The sequence below is a fragment of the Phascolarctos cinereus genome, unplaced genomic scaffold, assembly GCF_003287225.1.
Source record: "Phascolarctos cinereus isolate Bilbo 61053 unplaced genomic scaffold, phaCin_HiC Scaffold_4;HRSCAF=312, whole genome shotgun sequence".
In the NCBI taxonomy this organism is placed as follows: domain Eukaryota; kingdom Metazoa; phylum Chordata; class Mammalia; order Diprotodontia; family Phascolarctidae; genus Phascolarctos; species Phascolarctos cinereus.
The window spans coordinates 552,308,750-552,331,341 of NW_027555847.1; the positions used below are offsets into that span (position 1 = coordinate 552,308,750).

General features: G+C 35.1%; 1 protein-coding gene across 1 annotated transcript in view; it reads right to left on the minus strand.

Annotated features, from left to right (window-relative positions):
• The window catches only part of CDKAL1 (CDKAL1 threonylcarbamoyladenosine tRNA methylthiotransferase), a 669,650-nt gene that overhangs the window by 463,853 nt on the left and 183,205 nt on the right, over positions 1–22,592 (minus strand). Inside the window, 1 exon segment of the mRNA XM_020986833.2 lies at positions 14,876–14,997. Within this exon segment, the coding sequence (XP_020842492.1) occupies positions 14,876–14,997 (122 nt within the window).

Below are 22,592 nucleotides of genomic sequence, written 5' to 3' on the forward strand. Positions count from 1 at the left end.
ATATGTATAGTACTGCATAATATCAACATACTTTATCTTTTAATACCATAATAATTCATATTTCTTCTCTGGCAAGGAGAGTGGGTAAAAAAATTTTACACCAATTTTTCACAGCGTGGGGGGCACCATACCCTTGATCCCCATGATACAGAAAGGATAACGGTACTGGTATTGTTCAGCAATGGAGACTAATTACTGAACATATGTGTTGGTTTTGTGAAACCTGGAGAGAGATGTAAGGAAAGAACTGATGGTACAATCAGCAAGACTTGGCAACTGACTGAATATAGTCAATGAGGGGGAATATCAATAAGGAAAATCACAGAAGGAAATCAAAGAAGAAAAAAGAACCTTAATTTAGAGAGAAAAAGTAATAAAGTGATAGATTCTAAATATTGTCCAATGTCTATCACGATAGCTTTTGTTTTATCTCATTTCAGCCTTAATCTGTTTTCTTTATTCTTTAGTCCTATCTCAAATGAACACTAAACTGCTCAACTGATCACACAGGAAAATATATGCCTATGATAGAAAATAAAAGACATATTGATGACAATGGGAATCAAACTATTCCTACATAAAGACCACAAAGGAATGAATGGTAATCTAGTCTGTATTACACACACACACACACACACACACACACACACACACACACAGATAATGGTAATCTATTGTCTGTATATGTCATGAGAGATAAAATGAGTAGCCACTGTAAACGATTCTATATATTGATACTAATGATATTAAAAATGTCTACAACATTTTCAAAAAACAAACCCTAACTGAGGAACAAATAAGGCAATGCTCTGTGTGGACAATACGAGGAATTCAAAAAATGATTGTGAAAAATATCTAGGAATTTATGGCCCACCATTTTTAATATGTTGGTCACCAAACAAAGAAAATCATAAATACTGAAAATTTATGCTAGAAAAAGGAATCATCTGAAGAACAAAGTACAGACTTAACAGTTCTTATGTGGGGAGTTAAAAATGGAAAAGATACAAAAAAAAGTTTTTAAAGGTAAACATCATGCTACTTTGAGAAAGAAAAGTACAGGAAATCTGAGTAAAAATGTAGAGTGAAACGATTTTTGGATTGGATTGTAATAGTTAATGAAACTTAAGGAATATTTGTGGAGATAGAAGAGGAACAAGAAAAAAAGGTGGGGTGGGAGAAATCTTAAAAAAAAAAACAGGATGAGAGGCAGGAGAGACAAAGCAAAGAAGAAAGAAACTACAGGAACCAAACCTGAAGGCAGAAAGTACTCAACAGTTTCAGCAGGCAAGGAATAGGACAGGGTAAAGACTAGCAGATTTGAAAATAAGAGGTTATTAATTAAAGTCCCAGTATAATAGTGGAGTCAGAAATAAATATAAGACACTGGAAAGTAATTAAGTAGTGAGGAAGTACAGACAGCAAAGTTCTCCTATATTTTCAAGAAGTTTGATAACTAAATGGAGATTCAGCTGTTATTTAAGGGAGTCTGAAGGTTTAAGCAGATACCCTTTTTGAGGGCTGACTAAACTTAGAAAATCTGGAAAGATTACACTGCAAATTGTATAGTGTTCTCATTGATCCTAAGCAACTCACCATATGCCTTTTTAAAACAATACTAATATACTCCCAGATATGCTATATTGCTGCAAATCATAAGATATGATCTCAGAGGAATAACTATTTCAGGTAATCCCAAGAGCAGCTAGTAGTAGGTATAAGCAGACTTTCAGGATATTATCATGGCCTGTGCACAAGAAGACATCAACATAGACATACATGTGTGGAAAACAGGACAGGCCTATTACATAACAAGAATGAGGAACAACAGCTGTTATCAATATAATATTAAAACGACTATAAGAAAGCCTACAAAACATTGAGTAGATGATCTATAGAAGGTTTACAGAAAGACATGAACAATGATTAAGGGATTAAAAGGGCATGGCTAGATTATGATCTGTACCACTGGGAGAATATTCAAACTCTTAAGACTATGTAGCAACTGAAAAACAGAAGGGCAAATTTGATTGTATTTGTAGGTAGAGGGTAAAGAGCCAGGGGAAAAGAAAAGATTACATATTCAAGGAAACACAGGGATAAAGGAGTGGGGTGGTGGTGTAGGATTAAATAAATGGCAAAAGCAGAAAAATTATGAAAAAGATAAAGCTCTTTCTCCTCCACTCTGGTCAAATTTGTTAAAAGAATTATCTAACTCTATTCTTCAACCTGGCTATGATCTACAATCCCTACATTCTCAGCTCTTTTCCAGGACTCTCCTAGAAAATGGCTATACTTTCCTCCCTTCCCTGTCTCAACCCCTTGGTGAATCAGTTAAACTCCACACTGTCCTCTATATTTGAATTGATCATGACTATGGTTCTATCACCAATTATGCCTTGATAAATCAAAATCGTGGTTTAGTTCTTCTATCTGTTGTTTGTTGCTCCATCATGCCTGGCTCTTCATGACCCTACTTGGTTTCTTCTTAGAAAAGATACTGGAGTGGTTTGCCATTTCCTTCTCCAACTCACTTTACAGATGAGGAAACTGAGGTAGACAGCATTAAGTGACTTTCCCAGGGCCACACAGCTACTAAGTGTCTGAGGCCAGATTTGAACTCAAGAAGATGAGTCTGCCTCCAGATCCAAAGCTCTACCCACTGCACCACCTAGCGGTCTGTTCTCCCTATCTATTGCCTACATGACTATCGACATGCTGTTGAATGGAGCAACAGAAAAATCACCAAACTCTGCTAACTGGGTCTACTACAAACTTACATTACTTAATCTCAACTGACCTCCACTAAATCTAAACAATTCTTTTGTAACACCCTAATGAGTTTGCTGTCCCATTCAGCAAAGCAATTATTCCAAATCTTTACATCATTCCTCAAGCTTCTGCAGGTAAAGTCTCATCTTACCCTCTCAGCTGAGGACCTAGCGTCATTCTTCACTGAAAAATTAAGGCCATTCGAGTGACATCGTCTCCCATTCTGCTCATCTCAAATCACTCAGAAATCTTTTCCCACTATATGCTCCTTCACCCTTGTCACCGGGTAAGATATGGCCCTTCTTGCCAAGGCAAACACCTATAAATGTATCCTTGATCTCATTATATTTCTGCAGCACACTGCCTCCTCCATCCAGCCCACTGTCTTTCAAATCTTAAAATTCTCCCTATGTAAGGGCTCCTTCTCAATGCCTATAAAACATACCCATGTCTCTCTATCTTTAAAAAAAAAAAAACTTCACTTGATCCAGCCATCTCCAGTGGCTATTTAAATATAAATTAATAACTAATGTTATAATAAAATGAAATAGAATCACTGTAGAGCACATCATCTTTTAAAATAAAAATGTGGAAAATTAAATAAACTAGTATATTTACATAAATATATTTATATAACAGGAAGGTATACATCAAAGCCTTTGGTAATTAACTAACCTAGACCGGCATTTTATAACAAAAAGCCTAATTTGGAAAAACCTCCAATTATGATGTTATTGGCCCCAAAGCAATATATATTATTCTCAGCACTTTAAAAACATGCACAGAAAAATGACATTTGGAAGGGGAATAATGGTGGGCTAAACATTTCAACATTGTAATACTAAGTCATGCCCATTTCAGACAATTTATGCTTTCCCCAAGAAAAGTGATAGAACAAAAAAAAGTCCTTTGTAAGAGAAATAAATCCTCCTTGAGGGCACTATATCTCCTATAAATAATGCTTATTGGAACTCCACATGTTACTTTAACAGTAGCCCATTAAATAATGAGAGAAATAAAATTAAGATACCCAGTTAACATTCTAAGTCATGAATCTACAGGCAACATTAAAACCAGAAACTACTGACAAAATGCCCTTGCCTGTTAATTTCAATAAATGTGCAGAAATATAGACATTTCACAGAGAATATTTAAACCAGCAATAGGAGATCCCACACATATGTGCCATTGCTATCATTAAAAAAATCAAACAAAACATTCTGCTTTGTCAAGATTACAAAAAATAAGAACAAATTATGTTATCATGCTTAGTTGTGCTAAAATTAAAGCAAAGACATTTTAAAAATGAAAGTTATATGTGTGTGTATTATTCTTGTATTGGAAAAACTATGACACTATGACAAGACCTCATCCACAAACACATATGAAACCAATTATATTTAATTAAAGTCTGGGCAACACAAACATTTTTTGATGAGAGGAATGGGAAACAATTTTTTTTTTGAAGGCAGAGAAAACTGACTCCCAACTCTTAACTCTTCTCTAATAAGTAAATTTTCCACTCCCACTGGAGACCCTAAGTACAACTGACTTCACAGGACCTTACCTAAATATGAGGAGAAAACAACTGGGAAGATAATTTTTAAAACTTTTCTAACTACAAGTGATTTAGACTAACTAATTTAGGCAATTCTTTTAAGAGTCACCTGTGAATGGGGGGAGGGGTGAGATGGGGCGAAATTTGGAGCTCAAAATCTTGTGGAAGTAAATGTTGAAAACTAAAAATAAATAAATTTAAAGGAAAAAAAAGATCCACCTGTGAAAAACTTCAGTCAATTAATCAACAAGAATTTAAAAAACACCTATTATTTGCCAAGAACTGTGTTAGGTGCTGAGTATACAGGGACAAATATGAAGCAGCCACTGCTCCAAAGACCTAAAATTATATCAGGAGAGACAACATGTACATATATAATTACATCTGGAATATACACAAAATAATATACAGACTACATAGTAGTTTGGGAACAAAATGCATTAGCATCTACAGGATTACTAGAGTGCTGCTGGAACTAAATTCCGAAGAAAGGGATTCTAAAAGCCAGAGGTGAAAAGGGAATGAATTCTAAGAAAAGAGACAACCTGTGTAAAGGCACAGAACAGGCAGGTAGAGTATCTTTCATGAGAAACAGAAATTAGGCCACTCTGGACTGTAGAGTATGGAAAGGGAAGTAATGTATGAGAATGGCAAGGCAGGCTAGAGGCCAGATTGTAAAGAGCTTGAAGTGACAAGTGAGAGGTTTACATTTTATCCCCAAGGCAGTAAAGCACCAACAAATAATAAGGCAGTGATATGTCAGATCCCTTTTCGAGGATGACCTGGTTCAAGGAGAATCTTGAGGCCAGAAGACCACTACAATGATACAGGAGAGTGGTGCTGAGGCTCTGAATGACAGCGGTAGTTGCATCAGTAGTAAGGAGTTGCACTATAAGAGATATGGTGGAGGCAGAATAGAAATATCTAGCAACTGAATGGATATATGCTGTGAAAGTGAGGCAACAACGATTATAACTAGGTCACAAACATGAGAAATTAGAAAAGTGGTGATATTCTTGCAAAAAAAAAAGTAAGTTCAAAAGAGGAGGAAAAGATAAATGAGTTGTCTCCTTAACATGCAGTTTGAAATGTCTATTAAGCAGGTGGTGATGTGGAACTACAACTCAGGAGTGAGGCTGGGGCTGGATATATTGATCTGTAAGTCATCTGCATAAAGATGATAATTAAACCCACAGGAGCTAATGAACTCATGATGTAAGAATATGTAGAAATTAATTAAAAGAATTAAAGATCATATATCCAAGGGGCACAGCATTGCACAGCTCAGACAGTAGGGTTATAGAATAGAAAAAATTCTTGCTACCCTAAAAGGGCTTATTATTTATATCAGGTTGAGTCAACAAATCTTTATTAAGTAACTGCTGTGTGCCTCGCATTAAGCCCTGGGGATATAATAAGAAAGGCAAAAAAAAAAAAAAGGCTTTGCCCTCAAGGAGCTCACATTCTATTGAGAGACGCAACTTTCAAACAACTATGCACATAAAAAATATACAGAGGTTAAACAGTGGATAGGGCAACTGGGTGATGTAGTAGATAGAGTGCTAGGCCTGGAGTTAGAGGACTGGGTTCAAATCTGGCCTCAGACACTGACTAACTATGCGGCCTTGGGCAAGTCACTTAACCCTGTTTGCCTCATTTTCCTCATCTGTAAAATGAGCTGGAGAAGGAAATGGAAAACCACTCAGGTATCCTTGCCAAGAAAACCCAAATGGAATTATGAAGAATCAGACATGACTGAAACAACACAAAAACAAAACAGTGAACAGAGATGAAGATAACGTTTCTGGTTGAAAGGGGAAAATGAATAGGCTCAAATAATTTCACCGCATTGAAAATTATAATCCTACCTATCACAGCTGAAGCAAAAAGATTTCTACCTGTAAAACAAGTCTTCAGCCACAAGCAGATTATTATTATCATGTATTCTTTAAACACTGGTCTCCATCTCATAATCACTTTTTTTCTTCTCTTTGTACAACTTCTTATCAAAATAATTAAATAAATTACTTAAACAGATTCATATATCGCAACTATATTCCTGGAAATGATTTGTTTGTATTTATATTTTTGTGTAGTTGCTAATTAGGAATGATTGCATGGTCATGTGTTTTCTCTTCTACTAACAGGGGGAAACAATTTCCTTTCCTATGGTTTGGTTTGGAACTTTTCTGGGTATTTTGAGGTTGCATATTAACTGTGTATTTAAAAACTTTATTATTTAGAAATATAAGTTAAATATGAATTACATACATAGCAATTTTATTTATAAACATCATCTCTGTTAACTGACCATCTGCACTTTTTAAACTAATTGTCCACTCAATTAGCCAGTCCAGTACCATGTTTGAACTTTTGAAATGCTTTCTTCCTGGTCTCATCCCACAGATCTCCAGGAAAGGCTGTGGGTTTCACAAAATAAAAGGGATATTGATCAAGAATGTTAAAACTCAAACAAGGACCATTTTTTCCATTAGAATGAATGGAAAAATAGATTAGAAATCACCACATCCTACTTTAAAGAAGCTAATTTTTTAATATGAAAAACATTTATTTTCTAAATGCTGTCATGGGATGTGAACATTTAAAAAACTAGTTCATCAACTCAGCTTTTTGTTTTCTGAATGCTACTCTACCTAAAAGGTGTGTAATCATCATTATTTTTTTTCCACACTATTTTGGAGATTTGTGATGTTGAGTTTTGAAGTAGAAATAAGATGCTGGTTAATAAAAGCCAGCATAATAAATTGTTTTTTAATCTGGCTCCCTCCTACCTTTCCAGGCTTCTTAGACCTTGCTCGCTCCCCTCCTCCACCCTGAGATCCAATGATACTGGACTTTTTGCTGTTTCTTGCACAAAATATTCCATCTCCGCTATTGCCTTTGACGGGAATTATATCCTACCTCATCCCTTCCTGATTCCTTTGAGCTCCAGATAAAATCTCATGTTCTACAAGAAGCTTTTCCCATCTCTCTTAATGCTAATACCTTCCCTCTAAGATTCTTTCCAAATTCTCCTATTTATCTTGTTTGTATATGGTTATTTGCATGTTTTCTCCCTATAAGAATGTGAGCTCCTTGAAAGTAAGGGCTGTTTTTTGCCTTCTTTGTATCCTTAGCTATCCTTAGTTAGTGTTTGACACATAGTAGGGACTTAATAAATGTTTCTTGATTTAGTTTCACTCATAATAACCACATTAAAGGAGTGCATTTATATAATGCTTCATATGAGTTATAAATACACTATATAATTGGACACTCAAAAGTCTCTTGAAATAGGTAGGATAAACGTTATTTTTCCAACTTGTAGATAAGGAAACTAAGGCTTAGTGATATTCTTCAGATCACAGAGTTAACACAGCCAGATGTGGGTCCTCTGGCTCCAAAGGACCAGTATATCAAGCTGCTTTCTCTTAATTTGGATCTTCTTTGTCTATTCTCCATTTATAATTTTAATCTCATGGGTAGCAAAAAAAAAATCTGATTTCCTTTTATTTTCTTGAGTTCAGTTAGGTGATACAGTTACATTAAGATCTGCTTTCTATGGGTTAGTTTCAATTTCATTTAGCTAGCACAAAATAGCAATTGCTACTGTGTCATGTTTTCTTTACTATAATTACTGTTACAATATTCTGTTCTTATACCCCAATGTCATTATGCAAAGTGAATACTTTTAGTCTTAGAAATAAAATGATTTTAAATCACAGAACTACTAATAAAATTGTCACATGACAATTTTAACTAAAAATAATTTGCTCTCACTCACACTCAAAATTTTTCTCTTCCTAAATTTGACCAAAGAAAGGGTCAATGTGGCATTCACAGGACTTGAAGTTGGACAACAACACTATGATTCTGATACTCATTATAACTCTAGAGAAGTCACTGAACATTTCTGGGCATCAATTTCCTCATCTATAAAATGGAGGAAATGGATGTACTATCTGCCTCATAGAAACGTTTATATTTTTAAAAGTTTAAACCCTAAATTATTATGTAAATGTGAATTTATTATCATAGTCATACTATTATAGCTAGACTAACGGAGTACCAGGATGTTCAATCAAACAAAGAAACACTATGTTTTAATTTTGAAACAAAGTATAAATTTCAATATACTCTTTTAAAATAGAATTAAATTCCTTTTAGTTATTATCTTAACTGAGAGAAACATAGTGAGGCAGAATGGAATCAAGTTCCTCCTCTGCTATATACTACCTACGTGGCCCTGTATTTTCCTGCCATTCAATTCAGGAAAATCTCTACAACACACTAGAAAGTACAGAATGACTGCTCATCTGCACAGGGCGAGGGGGTTTCCTCTCTAGCAGTTCCTCCAACAATGAAATCCCTCATAATTACTTTAAAATAAAAGGAGTCAGGAGATATCTACCACAGGACTATAGGTTTAGAACTGGAAGGGATCATAAGATCATGGATGTAGACTTGGAAGGAGTCTTAGATATCATCAAGTCCAACACTTCCATCGCATACATAAAGAAACAGACCCAGTGAGAATCAGTGACTTGATCAAGGTCACACAGTGAACTCAGACTCAGACTCCTGCTCTAGGGTTATTCTTCAAACTATTACTGCTTTTATGAACTTAACAAGCATCAAACATACATATTTCCATATACAAAGAACAAAAAAGGGGACTATATATGAAACTGAAATTCTGTTATATAATGTTTTAAGTGTCTATTAAATTCCACAAGGTAGTAACAGAACTGTCCTGTTTATAGCCCCTTTTGAATTTCTTTGCATTTTCTTCCATGTACTTTTTTAAGGCTTTTTGTTCATTCCCCCTGCACAACCTGTTCACAAACTTCCATAAACTTCCATAAACCACAGGGCCCCTGGGGACAGAGACTGCAAATACAAAAAAGGCATATATAGTCATGCTTTTTTATATTTGCCTCGTTTCTCCATGATGATTTTATTTTGTACCACTGCCACACAGACACAAATACACACACACACACACACACACACACACACACACACACACATAATGCAACACGTTTCTGCTACTCTGAATGTAAAATACATGGGATGAATTAGATGACCTTTATAGTCACTTCTAGCTCTGATATGCATGTCTATAAGTAATGAGAGAGAGAAAAAGGTACTATAAGCATTATGGGAATTTAGCTGCTCAAATGTCTGTAATCATGGGCATTTAAATATATTAAAGCTCAATGCATTGTTGGTAGAGTTGTGAACTGATCCAACCATTCTCTTGAGCAATTCAGAACTATGCCAAAAGGACTATAAAACTGTGCATATCCTTTGATCCAGCTATACCACTACTAGGTGTGTACCCCAAAAAAAGATCATAAAAGAGAAAAGGACACACATGTAAAAAATATTTATAGCAGCTCTTTTTGTGGTGGCAAAGAATTAGAAACTGAGGGGCTACCCATCAACTGGGAAATGGCTGAACAAGTTGTGGTATATGAATATAATGAAATACTACTGTGCTATAAGAAATGATAAGCAGGCAGATTTCAGAAAAACCTGGAAAGACTAAGAACTTCACTGCTAGGTACACAGTGACGATAATAAAATTCTTTTATCAGCCAGCTGGCACAGTGGGTAAGTGCACTAGACTAAGAGAAAGGGACACTGGAGTTCAAATCCCACCTCAGACTTTTAGTGCTGTGATGTTTGAGCAAGTCACTTTTTGTAAAGTAACTTGGCTTCAGGTTCCTCATTGATAAAATGGAGATAATAATAACATCTACCTTACAAGATTTTGTAGGTTCCAATTAGACAATATGCACAGTGCTTTACAGATTGCAAAGTGCTATATAACTACTAGATTGTGAGCTCTTTGAGGGCAAGGACTAGCTTTCATCCCTTCTTGTATCCCCAGTGATTAGCATAGTGCTGACACACAGTAGGTACTTAATAAATATTAATTAATTAATTAATGATAACTAGTATTACTATCACCAACTCATTTATAAATACTTGATCTAACATTTGAGCTAGTAGATAACAAAATACAAACAACAGTCATCGTATTTATCTAAAAACATTCACATGGTCTGTATGTCATAGGGACACATCCTTCAGTCTCCTTCAAGACTCAATGCAAGTGCTAACTTTTATATTGTCTTTCCTAGTCATCTCTACCTGCTAAAGTCTTGCCTTCCACCAAAAAATTAAAAAAAGACTTTGAATTTATCATGTATATATTTTTATATCTTGGTGTATACATAGTTTCCCACAATAGAATGTAAGCTCCTTGAGGGCATGTTTGTCTTGGTATACAAAGTACAGTGTCTGGCATATACCAGGCACTTAATAACTGTTTGTTGATTGACTGCCTGACTGATGAGTTGATCCCATAAGCCCAAAAAAAAAAAGAGAGAGAGAGAGAGTAGACTACATCTCTCAGTATCAGAATCATAGATTTTCACATTTAAAAAAGAGTCCAGAAGAAAACTAATCTAAATTGACCTACAACCCTGCAAACAAGTGGTCTTCGAGCCTGTTGTTGAGAATTTCCTGTAAGAAGAAATCTTCGAAGGCTAACCATTTTGGCATTGGATTGCTCTAATTGTTAGTAAACTATCCTTTGCACCAAATAGAAATCTATTTCTTTACAACTTTCTCCCATTGCTCCTACTTATGTCCAGCAAAGTCAAGAACAATGAGTCTAATCTTACTTCCACATTGCAAAACTTAAAAATTTTGGAATACAACAATAACGTTACCCCCAAATCACCTCTTCTCTCTCACTAGTACATTTAATTAATCCTTGTATAGCATGGCTCAGGACTCTTCAGCATTCTCGTTGTGCCCCTGAATGTGATATAGCTTCTCAATGTCCTTCTTATAATGTTGTTCTCAGATGTGAAGACAAGACTCCAGATGTGGTTTGACAAGAGTAAAGTACATACGTCAGGGCTAGCACTGGTATGACAGGATATTATAGCTCATAGTATTGTTTAAGATCACATTAGCTTTCCTAACTGCAATATCAACACTGCTGAATTAGCTTAAGCTTGCAGGCTATTAAAACTCCTAGATCATTTTTAGACAGCATGAGAAATGCTGTCAAAAGATTTGCTGAAATTTAGGTAGTATGTCTACAACACTACCCTGATTTACTAGTTTAGTAATTATATCAATGAAAAAAGGAAAAGTGGCTATTTTGTCATGAACTGTTCTAGATGAAGCAATCATTTATCAAGTTCCTTCATTACAACAAATTTAATACCCTTTGTCTTTCCTTTTTTTTTTTTAATTGGAACCATGATGTTCCAAACCTTAGACAACTCAAGTATTCTCCCTCATCTTTCAAAGATCACTAACTGTGGTTCAGAAATCCCCTCCTACATTTCTCTCTACTCCATATTAATCATTTCTGTTCCATTTCCTCTAGTCAAAAGATCCTTCTTTACCTTGAAAGAAAAAAGGAAGAAAAAGTGAGAGCTGAATAGTTCAACTTTCTCACCGTCTTTCATAACAATACAACACAATACAATGCAATGCAATGCAATGCAATGCATTACAGTAAACCTTTATTAAGTGCCTGATAGGGGCCAGGCACTGTGCTAAGTGCTAGGGGTACAAATAAGAAAAAGAAAGACAATTCTTGCCCTCAAGAAGGTTACACATTACCAGGGGGAAACAATACACAAAAAGCTGAAAAGTGGGAGGTGTGCAGGAGAGGTATAATGTAGATATAGAGGTTTGATGATGATGGTGAAGTCAAATCCAAGGAGTGTAACTGGTAGGAAATGGCTGGTCTGGGAGCCCTCTTTAAATTGAGGCTTTGGGAGGAGTTTTTGCTCTGCCCTCCAGATCTCCAATCCGAGAGGTGGAGGCTACACCAAGGATACTGATAAGGTGTGAGTACCAAAGCCGATACAATCACTGGAGTGACAAGTTTCCTGGTGAAGGGTTTTTTCTGGGGGCATGATGATGGTGGAGTCAAATCCAAGGAATATAGGTATTTCCTATGATTATTTATGATTACTGTGGGATGCTGAATTCCACATTAACCAACAGCATCAGATCTTTCTGTGCCTTATTATTCCTGACACTTCTTTTTCAGTACTATATTCTTTTACATTCTTCCTGCTATTTGTTCTAATTTCCAAAGTCTATATGTGTTTTTAAAATTCTGAGCTGCTTCAATGAGTTGACATTAGTCTCTGTGGGCAAGTCCTTTTCTACCTCACTGCAGCCATTTCTACTTATTTCTTTAAAAACTCATTCTTGACAGCATCCCATTACTTCAACACTGATTTACCATTCAAAATATTAGGACCCTGGCTCCCAGTAAAAATGGGATTTTGTATTTAAAGCAAGAGGCAATAGGGAACCACTGGAGTTTACTGAGCAAGGGAATGATATGACCAGATGAGTGCTGAAGAAATATCACTTTGGCAACTATGTTGAGGGTAGATCAGAAAAGGGACAGACTTGAGGCAAGAACAAGTACTCAATAATAGTAATTAGAACAGTAATGAGTAATTAGTGTAAGATACTATAATTATCCTGGTAAGAGGTGCTGAGCGCTTGAACTATAAGATATATATGCGAGTAGACAAAAAGGGGACAGGTAAAGGACATGTAGTAGAGTTAGAATTGAGAAATACTTGGCAAGTAAATAGATATATGCACAGGGTATGCGAGTAGACAAAAAGGGGACAGGTAAAGGACATGTAGTAGAGTTAGAATTGAGAAATACTTGGCAAGTAAATAGATATATGCACAGGGTATGGAAAAATGAAGAGTAGAGAATGACTCCAAAGTGAATGAAAGGATGGTGATGATCACCAAAGAAAAAGAGAAGGGAGGAGGAGATATCACGAGTTTTATTTTGGATATGTTGAATTTGAATGTACATAGAACTGTTCTAAACATACAATACAAAGTCGGCAATGATGGACTAGAATTAGAAATATAGTTCTTAAAGTCATCAACTTAGAAGTAATAAATGAACACAGGAAAATTTGGTGGGGTTCCCTAAGAAAGTGTAAAGAGAGAATAGATTAAGGACTTAAGGAACATCCACCTAGTGCGAAGGATCTGCATGAAGACCTAGCAAAAGAGACTGAGAAGTGGTCAGACAAGTAGAAAATGAACCAAAAAACCATAATTTCATGAAAACCCAGAGAAAGGTGTATCCAGAGGGTGAAGGTGATCCATGGTGTCAAATGTTGCATAGAGGTCAAACAGGAGGAGAACTGAAACAAAGCCATCATCAGATTTGACCATCCAAAGATTACTAAAGTGAGAAGTTTCTTTTAAACCATAAGGCTAAAAGGCAAATCTTAGGGTGTTAGAAGTGAGTGATATTAGAGAAAGTAGAAGCAACATATGTACACACCGCTTTGGCTGTGAAAGAGAGGAAAATTGCAAAATGATAGCATAGACTTTTTGGAGGAAGTAATACCTGTGAAGTGGGCTTTAAAAGTTCATTAGGCAAGTAGGGGTAAAAATAAAAAAAATTAAAAGATAAATTCCACTGAGTATATTTGCATTAGGAACAACACTCATTAATAAGTTTTATTGAGCCATGGCTCAATAAACAAGAACATTATAGCACTGACCATATTATTGAGGAACAGAAAACAGTATATAAGTCAAACCTCTCTTCACAAGAAGGAAGAGATGGAAGGAAAAGGATAAAAGGGCAAGCAAAATTATTTTTTCACTGCTAGTGAGAGGTAATAAAAGTATTATGCCAGTGAGTGGCCAGGTCTTATGATACTGAAAACTGCTGTCCTGATCCCACTACAAATTTCCAGGCTGCAATAATTACTGTTTATGATGATACCAAGAATATGGGCAAGAGATGAAACATGTCTATTAAAATTAAGAGAGAGATTATTTTCTGTTAGGTTCTACTTTCATGTTATATTTTCAAGTGGTAGTAATAGTTTTATATTATCAACTAAAGCAATCTGAAATAAAACAAAGTATGTTATCAATAAGCAAAAGGGAAAATCTAACATTACTTCTGGTCCACACTAAGTTAAAAGGACACTTTATTCACTTATGATTCTTTCAGTAATTTAAAACTCACACTAATGATATATTTTAAAAAAGAACATGGTACTAATAATCCATATTCAAAGCACGGTTAGAATATATTGAATAATGTTTGATAGCAATATACTACAAATAGGCAAATTTTATAAAATTTTATAAAAAATAAAATGTTATGCTCAAACATTTTATTATCAGGGATATTTGTTCCACATATATATATATATATATATATATATAGATATATACATACACATATATTACTATAAATGCTAAATGACAATGATAATATTAGTAAAAATATAATGCAGAATATTACTACTATGGTACAACTTAATGTGATATAATAAAAAAATCTTAGAAGACATTATTATTAAATACTTTATTAATTTAGAAGAATTTTTTCCTCCATAAAATATTCAATTACTATACTATTACATGCTTGGGAAAAAATGACATTTCAACTCATGGATGGTTCTGAATATTTTATAAGCAAGTTTGAAAGGATCTTACCCCCGTATTGATAGAAATGATTTCAATCAGTGGATTTTTTCTTATCTTTGGCAAATCCAATCGAGCTCCCCCCAAACGTTTTCCATTAGATTTTTTTTGACCCAGGAGTCTCACAGAGTGACCTTCAAAAGAAGCATATAGATATTAAAATGAGGCACATACTTCACTTTAACTTAAAATTCCTGACAAATATGTTAGTGTCTGTAAATATGTTAATGCTTGTTGTATATATACTACATTAGTGTTCATAAATATATTAATGTTTGTAAGATTTTGGGGATATTCTATATTTAACTACTTTTTTTAAAAAGGGAAAAGACCACAGTAAAACGTGATATGACATCTTCTTCATAACATTATTTAAGCAAAAATGTTTTTCTTGAGGCCACCATCTGAATATGAGCTGTTTTCACAATTTCAATTTTGTACTGCCTAGACTGAAGGGAAACACTGAGTGATAACTCCATAATTCTATTTTTTTTAATGCAAGGAGTTCTTTCTTTTTAATCATTTATTTAGTATTTTACTTTGTCATCAATTACATGTAAAAAAACAATTTTTAATATTCATTTTTAAAAATTTTAAGTTCCAATTCACTTCCTCTCTCCCCTCCCCCTAATTGAGAAGACAAGCAATTGGATATAGGTTATATATGTGGAGTCATGCAAAACATTTCCATATTAGTCATGTTATAAAAAGAAAACAGATCAAAAGCAAACAAACCAAGAAAAATACAGTAAGTTTAAGGAAAACTATGCTTCAATTTGCATTTATAATCCCTCAGTTCTTTCTCTGGGGCTGGATGTCATTTTTCACTCTAAGGCCTTCAGAAATGTCTTGCATCATTGGATTGCTGAGAATAGCTAAGTCATTCATAGTTGATCATCATACAATATTGCTGTTAATGTACATAACCTTTCCCTGGCTCCGCTCAATTCACTTTGCATCAGTTCATGTGAGTCTTTCCAGGTTTTTCTATAGCATAATAGTATTTCAATCACAATCATATTCCATAACTTGTCCAGCCATTCTTCAATGGGTATCCCCTCAATTTTCAATTATTTGCCACTAGAAAAAAAGTTGTTAGAAGTATTTTTACATATAGGTCCTTTTTTTTCCCTAAATCTCCTTGAAGTAACAAACCTAGTAATGCTATTGCTATTTCAAAGGGTATGCATGGTTTTATAGCCCTTTGGACATAGTTCCAAATAGCTCTACAGAACTGTTGAATCAGTTCACGATTTTTACTATTATTTTCCTTTTCTGTCATATTAGTCAACCTGATAGGTGTGAGGTGGTACCCCACAACTTCTTGAATTTGCATTTCTCTAATCAATACTGATTTAGAGTATTTTTTCACAGGGCTATAGGTAGCTTCGATGACTTTGTCTGAAAACTGCTGTTCATATCCTTTGAACATTTACCAATGGGGGAATGGCTCTTATTTCTCTAAATTTAACCCAGTTTTATATTTGAAAAAATATATTTGAGAAATGAGGCCTCTACATCAGGCCATTTGCTACAAAATCTTTTTCACATTTATAATTATTAACTGTATTTCCCTCTACCCTATTTTCCTCTTGTATATTCTACTCTCCTTTTATTCTGTCCATCCTCAAAAGTGTTTGCTTCTGACTATTGCCTCCCCAAACTGGCCTTTCTTCTATCAGCACCCTCCGCCTTCTTTTATGTACTCCTCTTCCTACTTTCCTGTAAGGCAAGATAGATTTCTATACCTACCTGTGTATTACTCCATCTAAGCCAATCCTGACAAGAACAAGGTTCAAGCATTTCCCTTCAACTCTTCCATCTCCTTCTCCACTGTAAAAGTTCATTTATGCCTCTTTTATGTCAGATAATTTACCCCATTCTACCTCTCCTTTTCCTCTTCTCCCAGTGCATTCCTCTTTCTGACCTCTGTATTTTTTTTTAAATATCATCCCATCATATTAAAATCACATCCATGCCCTCTGTCTATGTAAGCTCCTTCTAACTGCCTTAATATGGAGAAAGTTCTTAGGAGCTGCAAGTGTCATCTTCCCATGTAACTCCTAAGAACTTGTCTCCTTATTAGGGCAGTTAGAAGTACACAGTTTAACCTTATTGAGTCCCTTATGATTTCTCTTTCCTGTTTACCTTCTTATGCTTCTCTTGAGTCTTGTATATAAAAGTCAAATTTTTAATTCAGCTCTGGTCTTTTCATCAGAAATGCTCAAAAGTCTTCTATTTGAATGAATATCCATTTTTCCCCCTAAATACTCAGTTTTGCTGGGTAGGTAATTCTTGGTTGTAATCCTAGCTCTTTGCTCACCAGAATATGATATACCAAGCCCTCTGCTTCTCTAATGTTGAAGCTGCTAAATCTTGTGTTATTCTGACTATACCTCCATGTTTCTTCCAGGCTACTTGCAATATTGTCTCTTTGACATGGGAGCTCTGAAATTTGGCTACAATATTCCTGGGAATTTTCATTTTGGGATCTATTTCAGGAAGATTCTTTCAATTTCTTTCAATTTCTATTTTACCCTCTGGTTTTAGGATATCAGGGAAGTTTTCCTTGACAATTTCTTGAAGTATGATGTCTAGACCCCTTTTTTGATCATGGCTTTCAGGTAATCCAGATATTCTTAAATGATCTCTCCTGTATCTATTTTCTAGGTCACTTGCTTTTCCAATGAGGTATTTAACATTTTTTTATATTTTTTCATTCTTTTGACTTTGTGTTATTGTTTTTGATGTCTCATGGATTCATTATCTTCCACTTGTCCAATTCTAATTTTTAAGGAATTATTTTCATCAGTGTACTTTTGTACCTCCTTTTCCATTCAGCCAATTCTACTTTTTAAGGAGTTCTCTTCAGGGAATTTTTGTTCCATTTGATTAATTCCGCTTTTTAAGGAGTTCTTTTCTTCAATGAATTTTTACACCTCTTTTACCAGTAGGCCAATTTTGTTTTTTATGGTGTTACTTTCTTCGGTATATTTTGTGCCTCCTTTACCAAGCCGTTGACTCTCTTTTCACGATTTTCTTGCATCACTCTCATTTCTTTTCCCATTTCTATCTCTCTCATTTGATTTTTTTAAATCCTTTTTGAACTTTTCCAGGAATTCTTTTTTTGGGTCTGTGACCAATTAATATTTTTCTCTGAAGCTTCGTACCCAGCTGTTTTGATTTTATTGTCTTCTGCATTTATGTTTTGATCTTCTCTGTCACCATCATAACCTTCTATGATCAGGTTCTTCTTTCGTTGTTCGCTCATTTTTCCAGCCTATTTCTTGACTTACAACTTTATGTTAAAAGTTGGGCTCTGCTCCCAGGATGGAGGGGCACTGTTCCAAGCTTCAGGCCTTTCATGCTGCTGTTTTCAGAGCTAGCTCTGGAGTCTTCTTAGATTTTTTCTTCTTCAAAGGTGGTATGATCTAAGAAGCAATGGGATTACTGCTTTCCTGGACTGTGCTTTAATCTGTAAGTGACCATATGTACTCTTTTCTGTCCTGGAACTATGACCAAGGTCCCCACTCCCCTGAAGCTACAAATATTGCTGTGCTAGTGTTCTTCCTTACCACAGGACTGTGACCCAGTATGTTCAATGCAACAGAGTCCTGAATCCAAAGTCAGCAAAGAGACCTCTGTCATCTCTTTCTGACCAGTTGTCTGACACCCTTACCATCTGTGGTCTGAGAACTCCAGAAAAAAGCCACTGCTGCTGCTGATTCAATTGCCCCCCATTACCTGCTCCTGGTTTGCTGGGGCACTGCTGCTCAGCATGGCCTGCACTCTTCTCTCACCTGATAGACCTTTCCTGCCAACCTTCTAAGTTTCCTTGGGCTGGAAAACTGTTTTACCCCATCCTTTTGTTGATTTTGCTGCTCCAGAATTTATTTTGGGGTGTAATTTAAAGGTGTTTGGAGGGGAAATTGGGAGAGTTCGGGCAAGTCTCTGCCTTTTCTCCACTATCTTGGCTCCTCCTCCTGATAACTTCATAATTCATAAGTGAGAATATTTCAAAGGTTTAATGCATTGATAAGAATTTGCCAATTCAATTCAATGTTTAATAAGCACTGTCTAGGTGCTAGGCTCTCAATAAGGAAGATGAGAAATTAATGAAGAGATAATTCTTGACCTTAAGGAACTAATAGCCTTGTAGGTTCCATCACATTCATTATCCCTCTCTGTCCATAGATTGATAAAAACAAATTATCCAAAGTAAGCCTCCCCTGCCACCAAAAAAAAAAAGTTGACTCAAGAAGTGTGAATAAAACTACATTTAAGGGGAAGATTTCTTTATAGTATGGAAAGAAAATCTCCAACTGCATTGACCTGCAAAAGCAAAGTTAGAGAATAGAAAGACTTGCATATACAAAAATACACAAGAAAGAAAAAAAAATAAAATTAATGAAAAATAATGATTAAAATTATTTTAATAGCAAAACCTATAAGGGATGCAATATGCTAACCCACTGTGCAAGTGTCATACAGGCTACTATTTCACATTTAAGGGTGGAGGTTACATGAATAAACCAATCACCCTATCCTAATTAAGTAGGCTACATAATCTGTCCCTGAAACTTTAATAGAGAACTCTTTTTTTTTTAAATTAATTTATTTCTAGTTTTCAAACATTCACTTCCATAAGCTTTTGAGTTTTGAATTTTTCTCCCCCTCCCTCCCCAAGATGGCATGCAATCTGATACAGGCTCTACATATACATTCCTATTAAACACATTTGCACATTTGTCATGTTGTAAAGAATTAGAACCAATAAGAGGAACTAGAAGAAAGAAGAAACAAAACAAACAGAGGGAAAAAAACCCTGAGACTTTTGGAGATGTCTTAGATCCTTGCACTGCTGACAAGAGCCAAATCTCTCAAAGTGAGTCCTCGCTCAATGTGGCTGCTACTGTGCACATTTTCTTGGTTCTGTCCACCTCACTCAGCACCAGTCCATACAAGAAAGAGAGAACTCTTACACAGCATTCACTAATCAGGTGTGAACTAATTGTGGCAGGGGTCTAGGTATCTGTACCAAATCAATTATTCAATGAAACAATCAAGAGCATTAGACTCCTTGCAAGAAGTCCTTGAAAGCTGCTGAATGAAATGGAATGGATATGACCAACAAAATGGAGGACTAAACATTTTCTCTGATCCTCAAGACCTCTCAAATGTCTCTAAAAGAGACATTATGCACCAAAGATGAAACTACTTTAGCTGTATCTATGGTCTAGGATATTAAGAAAGCAAAAGAAGTTAAAAACTCCATAAGCTAACACCTAACTAAAGTTCAATCCTGTGCACCACTGCCGACCATGCTACAGCAAGGCTATACTAGGAATTCACACCACAGGCTTGCAACAGCCAGAAGTACTTTAGCAGTATTCTGTGCTACAGAAAATCTCTATAGAAGCATGGAGAAAAAGAGAAAAGGGCCAGGACACAGGTCTCAACTCCACAGAGGGAAATATTTGGAGGATGGGAATGAGATACTTCTCCTTCTCATTCTCACCCCTGCTTCCTCTAGACCTACCTCTGGTAAGGAGAGGCCTTTGTGAACTTGGGTGAGTTGGAGAATTTGCATTTATCAGGATCTTAGCAAAGTCCCCAGGACAGCAATGTCTATACCTGGAGGTACTGTGTCTAATTAATCCAATCCTCCTATCCTCCAAAGGTCACAAAATCCTCAGCAAAGATGGAAATGTAATAATGTAATGTTGAAATACTTAAATTTAGAGAAAGTTTGTTTACTTCAACTATTCAGAAAATAGTGAGGGAACTAATAAAACTAAATTTCATCATGAAGTAAGTAATAAAACCATCAGTCACAGTCTTTTCTAAAATTACTTTAATAATTACATTAAATAATTTTTAAAATAATGTGCATTCAACACAAAAATTCCTACTCCAAGGTAACAACACAGCTCAGAGTCAAGCACAGCATTTGGCATCTCAGACCTCAGATTTTCAAGTCAAGTTAAACTTTTCAATCAAAAGTCCAGTTAATGAATAGGTAATCAAGATTGGCATGATAACATAATAGTAATCTGAGTGATGCCAAAAGTTCAATAATGACTGAGCAAAGGCATACTTTTTCACACCAGCATGATATAAATTTCATTACTTCCTGCTGTGATTTCAGTAATATGCAGCCTGTACTAATAACATTTGATAAATTATTCATCTTCCCCATCTACATGCAAATAAAGGGACATATCTCTGCCTGATGATATAATGAATTATTTTTCAATCCAGTGGTTCATTAAAAAAGCCAAAGACCTAACTAAAAAAAAAAAGAAACTAAAAATGATAGGACATACAGAGAGAAAAGAGAAATAATACAAGAACATTTCTTTATACTTGACTAAAGATGAAAGCAAATTCAGAGAGAGAAAGATATAAAATAGGCTACCAGTCTGAAATTGTCATTTTAAATATGTGAGCTTCTACAACTAATTTTACTCTAAATGAAATTCTATTCTATGTATGTATGTTTAAATTTAATTGGTGAGGTACTTATAATACTATAATAAAAATTATTCTAGTGGTAATCACATGGTTTCTGTTTCTTTATTATCACCATCTTCAATCTGATAAATCATGACAGAACACAATATAAACAAAATAAGTATGAGAAGTCATGAAGGTATTCAAAGAGTTGGCATATCATTTTAGAAGAAGAAAAAGCATAGAGAATTAAGTAGCATAGGAAAATTTCTTTCCTATTAAAGGCCAAAGAAGTCAAAAAGAAGTTGAATGAGTAAAAGGCAGTATTCAGTTGGAGGGAACAATGATAGCAACACAATTGCCAAGTTTGGTATTCTGGCCATATCTGCAGTTTAAATAGGAATAATACAAGGCTATTTCTTCAGTGTATCTTTCTTATCTGGTAATAATCTACGGAAATAATGCCAAAAATGTACATTTGACTGTACATCTAAGCCAAAAGCTTTTGCCTATGAGAAATAACTAAAGAAGCCATATGCTTCTTGAGAACATGTATTATAACTTATAGACTTCTATATTCTATCATTTCCCCTTACTTTCCACCAGCCTAACTATTAATAATAACCCCAAATCACTGATAGAAAGACTTCGATCATAGCCTAGGCAAGGTGGTAGACTTGGCAGACTATTTTCTGAATAGTGGAAGTAAACAACAGTAAATAAGTGTCGAAAGAGCGATTAAGTATGTGGAGTACCTGATGATCAATCATGTCAAGACAGAGGTATTAAAAAAAGGACAAGGCAGGGAAGAAAAGAGACCAAGAATAAACAAACGGAAATGTTTTTTCTTCATCTTAATTTTGTAGATAAAGTTTATAGCAAGATTTGAGAGAAATCTAACTTAGCCAACAACAGTATAAACACATAATTTATTTAAAGCAAGGTCCCACAAAAGCCGATACAATAATCATTTACAAATCAAAATGTAGTTATCCATTGAATGGTAAGCATGTGTGTTCAATGGCTATCAAAGATATGATCACCTATGAAGCACACATTGCCACATAAATGCTGCTTTTTATTATGCAAGAATCAACCTTTCTTCTTGGCCCTTGGCAATATGAAACTGGGATACTTTAAAACAAAACCTACAAATTAGTTTTAGAATGCCACTCCACATTATAGGAAAACCAAAAATCTGGCAACACCGACTCCTATTGTTTTTCCTATAAAAGACTCCATAAAAAGAACCCATTCCTTCACCTCTCATATGCTA